Genomic DNA, 13,406 nt, shown 5'->3' with positions numbered 1-13,406 from the left:
AAGCCCCTTTAACATGGTCCTCCACTCACAGGAAGTCAGCCAAACAACATGGATTTTAAATTTTAAATATTAAGGCGCTTTTGAGGTGCCAGTAATACAAAGAGAGTTAAATAGAGTTTACAAGTTGATGAATATGATTTGAAAAGTAATGGGCTCCATCCTGAACAAGAACACATCAGAAAAACAGGAAAAATGAGCTAATCAGAAAGGTTTGCGCTGATCTTAATCATATGACATAATAAACATTTTTTAAAAGCCAAACTGACCTTGTCATGGGCCTTAGGTATCAGTGAAATAATAAAAATTAATAATTAAAATAATAAAAAAAATCACTGTATGGTCTGTATTGGACTGCCTGGTCAACTGTCCAAACCATGACAAAAACTATGAGAAGAAACTATGAGTTTCTCTAGACCTGCTGTGATATGGCCAAGTTCTTCACAATCCTGCCTCTAGCAAGGAGCGTGTGTGCTTTACTGACAGTAGAGTCAAAGTGAGGCTGCTCACTGCCATAGAGCTGCAGGACACATGTTTTGGTAAAAGACTACAAAGGACAGAAACAGACCTGGCTGAGGACCAGTTTCCCTCTCCTTTGCCTGATACGAAAACAACACAAAATAGTATCTGCTCTTTCAAAGGATTCAACTCCATGCCAGACACAGGGCCAGAAACACACACAAAAAAAGATGGTCTATTCATCAGTTGAAATTCAAGTGGGGGAAAAAAACCACACTGCCTATCCTTAGTATTACATTCAGCAATATTACATCAAGGAACACAGACAGAACTACCCAAAACAGAGCTCACAATGGACATGCCAGATCACTGAGAAGGATCCTAGAGACTCACAAACTATCCTGCCTAGGTCACATGGGCAGGGAACTAGCATGAATTTGGGGGTACAGGCTTATCTGCTAAGAAGAGTGTGGGCTTGTAGTCTGTCTTCCAGACTCATTAGGAGGCAACCGACGATTAGACAACACCCCCCTCTTATTGTGCCCAACAGAATTCCCAAGTCCTGAGTTTCTATTTCTATTCATGTCTTAGGCTATAGATAAGAATTCATGTATCAGAAGGAAACAGAACATGGAAGCACAGAGGGAGAAGCTCAGGTCACCTTGGGTGCTAATGCCTCCTGTACTCCATGATGTCAAATGGCATGGCCATGCGAACTCTGTAAACAGTTAAACCACGGTGAATGTGGCCAGGAGCTGGCTAAGTTCCTAAACTCTGGCTGGTCAAACAAGACACATTATGGCCTTTACTTCCTAGGCTACTGGTTCCCATCTCTAGAGTCACAGTAACTGACATAAATAATGATTGTTTTCCTGGTTCTGTACTTTTGATGGTGTCTTCCATTCTTTCAAGTGCCGACTCTGTTAGAAGCATGGCTCCAGGCAGGAGAGTACCTTTGAAGAATGATAAGAGGCTGTTTCTGCTATATCACTACCTGATATTTCCATAGAAATTTGGAGTCTTGGATACTTAAAGACTTCTCCTAAAGCACTTAAGTTTGAGGGCAAATAGAGAGGATACAGAGTAGATAAAAGATTCCGAATTGAAAAGACAGGTGCTGGTGGTGGTGGTGCACGGCTTTAATCCCAGCACTCAGGATGCAGAGGCAGGCAGATCTCTGAGTTCAAAGCCAGCCTGGTCTACAGAGAAAGTTCCAGTATAGTCAAAGCCACACAGAGAAACCCTGTCTTGAAAAAAATTTTTCAGAATTGAAAATACACAACTTAGGGCTGGGGAGATGGCTCAGAGGTTAAGAGCACTGACTGCTCTTCTAGAGGTCCTGAGTTCAATTCCCAGCAACCATATGGTGGCTCACACCACCTAATGAGATCTGTTGCCCTCTTCTGGCATGCAGACATACATGCAGATAGAATACTGTATATATAATAAATAAATCTTAAAAAAAAATACACAACTTAGTTGAACAGTTCAATTTAGCACTGTAAAAATGTAAGCATTACCAGTTCTCTCTGCTCTCAGTTTAGTTAAATTGTTCTCTTTGGTTGGTTAAGTAGACATTTGTGTAATATTCCCTCTTTCCATAAACCATAGCATTTTACTTTCCAGAAATCATAGTACCATACAGAATGTTCTAGAAGCCCACTCCAAGGACACTAAGCTCAATGAATCTTTCATATACAGATAAGAATGAACTTACCTCACTGCTGACAGGTCCATGTGAATGCCCTGAGGAATCTGGTTCTTCTAAATACAGAGTGTAAAAGTGTGGTCTAAATCAAACAGTATCAAAATGTAATATTTTACGAACACATTGAAAAACAGAATGGAAATAATAATTCAACAGTTGATCCTGATTAAAAATCCTACAGCACTGGGTTAACATTACTAAAATTCTGAGGAATTATTTACAGGCTTGTGATTCTTCAAAATGAAGCTGTAATTGTTCAGTTTCTTTGGATATAAGACATCACAGTAAACAGCAGTTTTGTCTGTTTGTTAGAAGCACATGATGTCTATAAAACAAAGGAGGCTTTGTACCAGAAATGTCAACATACCTTTCAGAGCTAGGAAGCTGTAGCCAGCGAAGAACAGCTAAAATTCTATCTTCAAATGGTACTGACCTAATAAAATTAAAGACGAGTAAATTAAAACAAGTCTGCAACCACTGTATGTCAAATGTCAATACTTTCCTCATTGGAAATAATATTAAGTGTAGCCAAAACAAGCTGAGACATCTATTGCATTTGAAATTATTTGAGGTTTATTTGCCATCCTGTAATTCCAGCGCTCAGGAAAAATAATGCAGAAATACTGTGGTTTGAGGTCAGGCTGGAGTATAGAAAGATCCTGCCCCACAGACCCTGCCCCCCAAAAGGTGTTATTTTCAAACTTAAATTTGCTTTTCTAATGAAGACCAGAATTTAATTTTAAACAGAAAAAAAAGTTGTGATTGGGTTTAAAAGTTGTTTCTTGTCTTCTTTTGAGGTATTATATGTTCAGTTGAGGACAGTCACTGTCACATGGAAAACTGATGCCTCAGAGGACTTGCTCACTGGTGACTGGGAAACAGACACAGGGAGGACAGATTTCAGTCCTCCAGGCAACTTCCCTTTAACCAAATTAGTACTGCTGCCTCTGAACCCTGTATTTTGTTAATACAGTCCTTCAGAAGCCTCCCCACCCCCCATACAATCAGCTGTGCCCTTTACTACATCTTGGAAATCTAGTCTATTCCTCACTAATCTGTGGGTTCACCCAGGCTAGTGGGAAGGTTAGTTCCTGACATCTCACTGACCATCTCGATCTAGGAGATGAAAGCCATGGCAAGCAATAGCAAGAGGAACAGATGACACTCTCTGCTTCTGTGAACCATACAAAACACACAGCAGCAGGAGACAACCAAAGAAACACCATCCTTCCCTAGTCTGGGATTGGTGAACACTTTTGACACACTTGGGTATATTGTATTGCTGTTTCATCATACATTTCAAAAGTATAAAAGAAACTATGTTGGTAGTTTTGCTAAAATCAACCAAAGAAAGTCTTCCTTAAAATGTCTGTATGATTTTGAAAAATCAGAGAGGCTATGCTAATAGGCCCTTATATTAGAGAGTAAATATATCGAAGTAATTTAGAAATGGAAATACAAAGATGCAACAATCTTCTCTTAAACGGTGTTCCAGATCCCACCATGCAGTAGCTCCTACCTATGTCATCTTTAATGCATCCATCCTTTCCTTCTCTTATTCTTTTTCTTCCTAGAGTTAAAATATGTAGTTCCTCTATGCTCAGAACTGTTTCCCCTGTGATCTCTCTCTCTCTCTCTCTCTCTCTCTCTCTCTCTCTCTCTCTCTCTCTCTCTCTCTCTCTCTCTTCTTTCTCTCTCTCTCTCTCCTTCCTTCCTTCTGTGTTTTTTTTAAATTTGTTTGGTTTAAAGCAGAAGCTGATTATGAAACTCAGGATGGCCTTGAATTCACATAGGGTGGCCTTGATCCCACTCTGTAACCTAGGCTGTCCCGAAACTCACAACCACCCTGCCTTAGTTGCTAGCTACTTGAATTAGAGTCTTGTACCAACATGTCCAGTATTGACTCATTCTTTTAATCACTGCCCAAGGATCTGAACTTATTTTGTCAGCATTTCTACAAAATGTTGGTCTGATTTTACTTTTATTTATCATCCACCTAAAACTCTGTTAAAAAAAAGTTCTGATCTTAAAGATCTTTACTTCACAATGTCATTCAAATGTTGGAACTCAGGACTCAAGAAAAAGAGTACAAGAGAAATATAAGTTGTTTTACATTACAAAATCTAGGAAAAGTTCATCTACACCTACCCATTATATACTTTGTAGATGTCTGGTAGAATTCCATCAATTTTCACATCTGATCCTGGCCAGAAGTATGTGCCAGACTTGACCCGTTGATGATTAGCTGTGACCCAAATCTGGGGAAGAGAATGGAAGAAAGTTCAGAGATAATGAAAACATTAACCTCTGGAGAGACAGGAAGCAATACCAATGCATTCTCTGATGATGCAATGCTTTCAAGGTCAATAAGTTCCCAACAATTATCATGTACATGAAGTATACTATCAAACCATGGTATTTAACATTTCTATCCCCTTAGCATTCCTTCATATTATTTAAAAAGTTAGATATTTGAGAAGCTGAAAATATGAATTACACTGGTTTGATCCTTATACAGTGTGTACACACATCAAATTATCACAGTATGCACCATAAGCATATAAAGGTAAATAATAATTAATAAAAATTATCATGCCAAACAACTACAAGACAGAAGACTCAAACTAGAAAAAAAAAAAAGAGGATAGTATAACCCAAATCTATTTCTAAAGTAAACTTCTCTTAAAGTACGCAATCATACATACACATGAGTGTCTACATTCGCCTGCCCTACAGAAGGATGGCCAGAGGCACAAGGAGATCAAATAGGTTGCTAAAATTCCTAGGGAATCAGTTTATTTTTTTCTGATTAAAATAAGTAAGAATAATAAACTATTTTAGTAGCCACAACAAACAGCTTACCGGCTGGCCTTTGTACCACAAAGGGTTGAATTTCTCTTTACTTTTAAGTGAGAAAGAAGCATTCATTTGGGGATCATACATCTTGTTGTCAATTATGCCGTGGGATTCTGGATAAAGTCCCTAAGAAAAAGATTGATTGCAGATTAGAGCTCACATTGCAAAACAAATGATTTCATCCTAATCTAAGGTTTAATTATTCTCTTGAACAATGCTTCAATTACATCCTCCTGATATGAACACAAAAAGGTGAAATGCCCACTCACTGTGACGATGCTATAATGATTGGGAAACGTTTTTGTAGGGTATACAGGCCTCATGTTTTTCGTGTATGTTCCACAGTTTTCTAGATAAAAAAAAAAAAAAAAAAAGACATTGCTATTAGGCATATCATACAAACTAATTATTCCAGAATGCAGAGCAAGCAGCCAGATCAAAATTCAGAACAAATGAAAAGTAACACAATTACTACAGTGAAAAATAGGTATTATTTATCTATCTCTACTTCACTCCTTTCCATGTACCCAGAATGGCATCAAGCTTGGTGTAAAGAACTTGAACTTCTGGTCTTCCTGCCCCCTCCTCCTTAGTGTTAAGATTACAGTTGTCCAACATCATGCTTGGTTTATGTAGCCCTGGGGATTGAACCCAGGGCTTCATGTGTGCTGGCCAAGCACTCCTACATCTCCAGACCTAATTGGTTTTTTTGGGTTTTTTGGGGTTTTTTTGGTCACAAAACCAGTAAAGTGATTAAGCCAACTAGGCAGTTAGCCTACATTTATCAATGGCATTAAGACAGACAGTTTGTAATAGCATGATGCTTGTAAGATCTTGATACTTAATGATCAAATAGCTAAATTAGAGTAAGTGTAAAGAAAGGAGGCTACACCCTCAGCTAAATATGCAAATGAAGACTAAGAAGAGGCAGTAGTTGAGGTGATGTCATCCCAGAAGACAAAGCACGAACCAGCCATCAAAGGATGAGCTTATTAGCTACTTTAAAAACAAGAGGAAGTCGCTGGGCGGTGGTGGCGCACGCCTTTAATCCCAGCACTCGGGAGGCAGAGCCAGGCGGATCTCTGTGAGTTCGAGGCCAGCCTGGACTACCAAGTGAGTCCCAGGAAAGGCGCAAAGCTACACAGAGAAACCCTGTCTCGAAAAACAACAAAAAAAAAAAAAAAAAAAAAAAAAGAGGAAGTCAAGGAAAGCTGAGAAGTTGGGCATTGCTGATGGATGCCCTCCTGGGTTAGCCCTGTGTCTCACTATTCTGCACTGTCTACTCTTGGGGGAAGAACATACAATTGATGATTCCAGTATGTCAAATGCATTACCTGAAAATGTTCCCCAGACTGGTGTGTGCCTGCATATAGATGACCTTCTGAAGGGCTCAGAGTCACCAACCTCAGCCCTCCCACCCCACATACTCCCAGTTACCCAGTGCTGCGGTTTAAGCTAACTAAGCCTTGATTTGGTTTAAACATCACACATAGATGCTGACAGCTCCTTAACTTTGAATTCAGGAGTCATGTCAGGTACCACGGAGACAAGTCTCCTTAGGAAGGGGCAAAGGGCCTGATTTACGTCAAATGTCTATCTGAAAAGATTATCTTCCAGGTAGACATTAAAAACTTAAAATTTTAAATTAACAAAGAATAATGATATGCATGTGCATTTACTGAGAGTAATTTTAATGTTAAAACAATGTAATTTATTTGTCTAGGAGATATTTTAGAATTCTAGGAGAACATAACAAATAACTGCCCGTTTCCACTTACATTTCAGGCCTGTAGAACACTACAACTGTTAAGCACTGACAACTAACAAAGTCTAACAGTTGTTGAATCCATACATGCTCTTCCCTCTTTCAAAAATGATGCCATAAGTGACTAATAATCAGGTGTAAAGCTTCAGTTTCAACATTAAGAAAAGACTATCCTGTTTCATCAGTATTTGGAGAATAGTTTTTCAATGAAAGCTTTAATTAAGGTAAAGAAATTGAAGGTGGGCATGGCTGTGCATGCCTGTAACCTTGGGAGTTGGGAGGTGAAGGCAGGAAGATCAGGAACTCAAGGCTATCGTTAGCTACACAGCAAGTCTAAGGCTAGCCTAGGATACACAGGACCTTGTCCCAAAAAGAGAAAAGATGAAATTGAACAGATATTCAATTTGACCCAAATGATAGCAGAGGCTAGCTGATCTCTTTAGTAGTCGACAGGAGGACCATATCAGTTTTCAATTTTTTTCAGCTTTTGAAATTCTATTTTAACCTGAATATTCAGGAAGTAAATAAATATTTTTTCCCAAGGAACCCAAAATTCTCAAAAAAAAAAATATGAGTAGCCATGGTCAAGGGCTAAGACACTAAGAAAACTGCTAAGTTGGAAGTGTTTTCAGGGCAATTTCCAAGGATCTACAGTACCAGGACTAGCTCTTACAAGTTTACTACTCTACAATGGAGACGTTTGGTCAAAGAGTGAGAGCCTTGCACAGTACTTTTCCGAACAAATCCCACCTCCCTCCTCCATCTCCAGAGTCGTGACCCTCCAGCGCTCAGGTCTGGAGTTACTCACTCAGCTTGCTAATAACAGGAAGGAGTCCACCCCAGGTGTGCAAATACTCAGCTCTGAATCCATCCAAAGAAAACAAGAGAGTAGGGGGTGAGTCAAACCTGGTAATGAGAAACAGAAAACTGTGTAAAGAGGCAAAACGGAGACACATCCAAGAAAGAGTGCCCTCTCCCTGGCTCCACCATAGGGAAGGCTTCTCACGGAGGTCAGTGTGCAACCGAAGCAGGCCAAAAAGTCAGCAAGAAGACTCATGATTTACATGCGTTTATATTTGTATCCCTATTTTATCAAGGAGTAGTTCGCATGCATGTGTCATCAACAACACTTACAAAGGATCCACACCATTCTGTGCTACCACACAAAATCTTCAATCGTGCTTCCTGCCATTCTGAAAGTTCGGTCAAATGCTACTATCACATTATAGGATCTTCATACGTCCTAAGAAAATAAATTCGACAAATAGCCTTGCCTAAACTACATTTTTCCCATTAATTCTTTTTCTGAATAAACCTCTGTCTCCTCTTCTGTAGATGGTGCTTCATCAGTCGTAAAATATATGCTATAGGTAGACTTTGGTTGCTTTCTTTTTATATGCTGAGGAGCAAACCCGAGGTCCTCCCTAATGCTAGGCAAGTGCTCTCCCACTGGCCTTATTTAATTTTTAAGTTCAACATAATTCAAAGAGATAAGTATGTGATGCAGAAGCTTGAGAGACATTGCATTCGTATATTGAAACAATGAAATCATTTAAAGCTAGGGATGTTCAAACATGAGTTCACAGAGAGACACAGAGGTGTGTGACATAGAAAGCCAAAGAGAGAGTAAAACACTCCATACATCAGGTGTACTAGGCGAAAGGGAACAGCTATGGATTCCAAAAAAGCCAAGGCTCAGAAATCGTGTTGCCTCAGGTTCTCTTGTAGAGGGTAGGAAAGCTGCGTCACCAGATAACTGTGAACACACTTCCCACAGACAGTTTCTCGGTACTTTAAAATCTGAGGGCAAATGTTTTCTTTCTTTTATCTTCTCAACCTTCCCCTTTTAACCTCACACCCAGACCTAAAAGGAACCCCATCAAAGGAAGAGCTTTGTTCTACAACGTCCAGTAACTGCTCTTGATAACATAGCTCTCCTGGGAGATTGTAGTTAACCATGTATAGTCTCAATCAATGCTCACAATTATGTCAATCAACAAGAAACATAAAAGCGAGTTAGTGGACCACCAGGTAAATATACTGACATAAAATTACCCAGAATAGTATGCTCTAAATTATGGCAAGTGTTGTATTTTTCACTATTACGTTTTCAAACAATGATCAACGTTTAGAAAGAAAAATTCAGCCAAGTCTAAATGTTTAGTACATCTCAGCATTAAAAACAAAAATAAAACAAAAAAACAGCTTAGAGAGGAGTTCCCCTTTTTAAAAAAAAAAGTGTGATAAGAAATTATTTAGGTTAGATTCAGTTTTTGTTGTCATTACTACTGTCTCAAACCAAAAAATTGTATGACAAAATCAATTACATACATGAACAAAATAAGCAAAAATGCAGGTTTAAAGTGTTTTAAAGTTTGGAAAATATTATTTCATACCAGTAAAAAAATGCATGTCTTAACATTTATAGTTCAAGAAAGAACACAGATGAACTACAAAACTCACGTAACTTCCTCTCATAGATGTGTTATTTATCCTAAAAAAAGTATGCGATTTCAAAAAAAAAATTAAAAGAACTGTAACTGGCTACAAGTTCAACATGAAAACCCCCAAAAGAGAGTCAAGATGTTTGCTTCCAAAGGTTACAAACACCACACCACCAGCAGTCATGGATAACAAATGCTATTATTTATGGTATGACTCTTTCCACTAGCTTCCAGAGCCAGGGTCACACCACAGTCCTCTGCAGAACCATTAGCCAACACAAGGTCTGGTGAAAGCTACTGTTTAATCAGTCAATGATTTATTACTATTTTTAATCTTAAATTAGAAAGAAAAAAAAAACAGCCCTTCTAAAAAAGGGAAAAATATGTATGTCTCAGAACATGATCTTACTCTTCTGGACACTGTGGCGTATCGATGTTTTCACATGCTTCTTCTACCCAACTTGTCTTATCTGAAATATTTTCAAAAAATAAAATAAAATAAAGTAAGCACACTTGGTAATGGCAGGAACGCAATGTTTATCAGACACAGCAACATAGATTCCCCGAAGCAAAACAAACAGACATCATGAGACATTGACAGAAGAGAAATATCATGAATACAGAGAATTATTCTGTTCCAAAAATAACAGTTCACACCAGCGAGAAACCAAAATACATAACTGCAAGATTAAAATATACCACTCATCCCTCTGTCTCTGAATATTCTGCACCCACGGATTCAACCAGCTACAGATTGAAAACATTTTTTTTTTAAATTGCGTCTGCATTGAATATTACAGTTTATTTCCTAAACAATGTCATAGATACGATGTTTCCATAGCAGTTGCATTTTATAGGTAATGTATGTAATTAAAGAGCACTTTAAGGTATGTGTGAAGAGATGCAGAGGCTCTGAGCAAATGTTATGTCATTTAATATAAGGGACATTGTCAGTGGACTGGAGCCTCTCCACGGGTTCTTCAACTTGTCTCCATTAAATACAGGGACAACTAAGCCATCTCTGTGAGGACGGAGATATCCTTTTCCTTTTCTAAGTCTTAATGTTTTTCAGGCAGGATTTATAACCTGTCCCAGCCACTCTACAAAATTGGGACTTTGTGTCTTAGTTCCCTCACATGGAGAGTCAGATTCTGTTATGAGATTTCAAGAAACCTTGTAATGCTTGAACAAAACACTGTTGTGGGATATTTGAACACTGTGTGAAAATGGATTGCTGTGATTGGTGTAATAAAAAGCCGAATGGCCAATAGCTAGGCAGGAGGTATAGGCGAGACTTCCGGAGACAGAGAGGCCTCTGGGAAGAAGAAAGGCACAGTCGCCAGCCAGTTGCCAAGGAAACAGCATGAGAAGTACTGAGAGATGAGGTAATGAGCCACACAACAGAACGCAGATTGAAATAAATGGGTTAGTTTAAGTTATAAGAGCTAGTGGGACAAGCCTATGTTAAGGATGAACTTTCATAATTAATAATATGTCTCCGTATCATTATTTGGGAGCTGGGGGTACAAGGAAAGACTTATTATGAGACATGATAGTGCTGTCAGCATCCTTCACAGTAATTTTCTGTCCACAGCCGTTCCACCCTGAATGCACGTGATCTCATCAAATCAATTTTGCACCAGCCCTAGCTCTGCATGGCAGACTCTGTTCCTTTATTACAAGGAAGAAAGGACATAAAAGCCGGCCAGATCTGGAAGAGGATCTTTACACAAGGACAGCATTAAGTATGAAGGTACTGTATAAGGCACGGAGAGGGTGTCAGGAATCAAGAATAGAATGGCTGCAGATAAAATCAGTTCAACCATGTACAGACAATAACTGTCATTAAGCTGGATGACCAATTACACATTCTTAATTCATGTACACATTTGAACCATTCTGTAATAAAAGTTTTTACAAGTCTTTTTCGGCAAATATAACTGGCCCATCAAGACAACTGATAACTGTAATGAGAAGAAACAGAGCAGCTAGTATAAAATACAATGCCTATGCAAAAGCTCAAGACCCTGAAAGAGGCCAGGCTCCTGGAGAGCCTGGCTCAGGGAAGCCTGACCTTCACACACAAAGCTGTAGTTGATGCAGCAGTCATTGTGAGCCTTGCAGTCGTCTGAGCAAGAGCACAGAAATCTGGGCAGCCTCTTCTCACCACACCTGAATTTGTTGCAAGTCCATGTGTGTGCTAGAAACCAACATAAAAAAAAAATACACTTACAGTTCAAATTCAACACATCTATAGAATAATCACCATCTTGGACAGGAGGCTGAGGGTCAACGACGTGTTTTGTAACTGAGTCCTGAGATTCTACCTCCGCGAAGCCACTCTGAACTAACAACTGGCAAACACGCAGCCACTCGCCATTTATTATTTCACGAGAAACCAGGGGTTTCATTGTTTTTAAATGGGGACTGCATCATCATTATTATACAGACATAAGAAAACCTTGGCTGGCCGCAGTAGCGACTGTCAGGGTTCTCAAAGTTTCATCTAAAACTATGCATGGCAATAAACAACTGTAATCTTCCCAGTGCTCCCCGCAGAAGCATAGGCAGGAGAATGCCAAGTAGGAGGCCAGCCAGGGCTATAGAACAAGACCCTGGTGTCAATATATATAAATTCGATCCCTTCCTTATCTCAATTTTTCCTATTGCGATGGTTTTATTTTAAAATGTTCAATGAATAGTCAAGAATTCTTTCTTTAATAGGTCCCTAATGAAAGTATTCACATATTTTTAAGTATCCTTTCAGGTCTTAGTTTAAATGTAAATTAAGCCACAAAGGATTTTTTTTTTTTAGCATCCATGAAAAACAGACACAATTTTGTTATCCATAAAACATTTAGCAAAGAGAGATTAAGTGAAGATTTTCCCCTAAGTGTTGAAATGAAAAGGCTACAGTAGAAGACATGGAGATTCTAAATTAGAAAAGGGGAAAAAAATGATGCTGGGCATGGTGGATCCAGCCTGGCTTACATAACAAGTTCCAGGCCAGCCAGGACTATATAGTGAGACCTTGTCTCAAAAGATAGATGATACATGAGATAGTGAGATAGATAGATGATAGATAGATAGATAGATAGATAGATAGATAGATAGATAGATAGATGGATGGACGGATGGATAGACGGATGAATAGATAGACAGACAGACAATAAAATAAATTTATGTCTAGAAAAAGAAAAACATTGAGTTAGTCAAATCACAGACTTGGAAGACACAAAGCTTCCCTGAGATCTTTTCCTGATGCCTGTGACTCTCCTCCTTGCCCTGCCACACTTACTTGGAGCCACACAGGTCTCATGGTAATCCAGACAGCAGTTCCCGAGGCCAGTACAGGCAGCATCACAGCGACAGTTGCTGAACGTCCTCTCAAAGCAGCGGCCTTTGCAACTTTTTACTGAAAATTACGAATACGTTAGACGCTGCCAATCACAAAATTCCAAAGCACGCGCTAGCTAAGGCACCCTGACACAAGACACCACTGTGGAAAGTAACTCACTTCTGCTGCTTGGAAACCAAGCAATTTTGCAAAGAGAAACAATGATTTCTAAAAGAAGGGAAACTAACTTTCCTAGCATGATCTGAGGAAAGGGAGAGGCCATCACAGGGACAGCTGTTACTTCGTATGCGTCTGGCAATTGTTAAAACAGTACTCACTACCTTGAGCTCATATTAAAATTGTCGTGTTTTTTTATTTCTTTGATGTGAGGTGAAATTACTTCATTTCATGCATAGATTACATAGGTGAACACAAAAGCCCAAGTTTTCACTTACATTAAGCTTGAGCATATTTGCTCTAGGGTATCCTAACTACACCAGTAAAACTGGCATATTTCAAACAATCATCAAACATTTTTGAAGAGTAATATTATAACAACGGGGTAGTTGAACAGGACACAAATGTATTCAATTTTGAAAGCTGAATCACCAAAGAAACCATCTGGGGTATAGGAGGAGACACTACAGAATCAGAAGAATGACCACTGAAATGGCCTGTGGTTCACCTTCTTTATCTGTACGTTGATTTTTCGATGCTGCATAGATCTCACTCTTGATACCACGAAAACACAAGTAGGAGTGTGATGATTTCATTTCTACATTGAAACTAGCAATGGCAGAAAAATCTAAAGCCCTCGGAGATTCTGGCCACCTAGGGATG

General features: G+C 39.0%; 1 protein-coding gene across 2 annotated transcripts in view; it reads right to left on the bottom strand.

The window, feature by feature from the left end:
* Enpp1 (ectonucleotide pyrophosphatase/phosphodiesterase 1) overlaps nucleotides 1–13,406 on the bottom strand; it is a 64,467-nt gene that overhangs the window by 22,133 nt on the left and 28,928 nt on the right. For both annotated transcript variants that reach the window (XM_059272642.1, XM_059272643.1), the window contains exons 3-11: nucleotides 12,528–12,644; nucleotides 11,304–11,429; nucleotides 9,639–9,699; nucleotides 7,594–7,691; nucleotides 5,290–5,369; nucleotides 5,027–5,146; nucleotides 4,313–4,422; nucleotides 2,532–2,597; nucleotides 2,174–2,246 (exon numbers count right to left, since the gene is read on the bottom strand). In XM_059272642.1, coding sequence (XP_059128625.1) covers nucleotides 2,174–2,246; nucleotides 2,532–2,597; nucleotides 4,313–4,422; nucleotides 5,027–5,146; nucleotides 5,290–5,369; nucleotides 7,594–7,691; nucleotides 9,639–9,699; nucleotides 11,304–11,429; nucleotides 12,528–12,644 — 851 coding nt within the window. The remainder of the gene's footprint in view (nucleotides 1–2,173; nucleotides 2,247–2,531; nucleotides 2,598–4,312; nucleotides 4,423–5,026; nucleotides 5,147–5,289; nucleotides 5,370–7,593; nucleotides 7,692–9,638; nucleotides 9,700–11,303; nucleotides 11,430–12,527; nucleotides 12,645–13,406) is intronic.

The sequence above is a fragment of the Peromyscus eremicus genome, chromosome 8b (assembly GCF_949786415.1).
Source record: "Peromyscus eremicus chromosome 8b, PerEre_H2_v1, whole genome shotgun sequence".
NCBI lineage: Eukaryota > Metazoa > Chordata > Mammalia > Rodentia > Cricetidae > Peromyscus > Peromyscus eremicus.
Note: the sequence above shows the minus strand (reverse complement) of the source record. Positions and strands in the feature narration are given on the sequence as shown.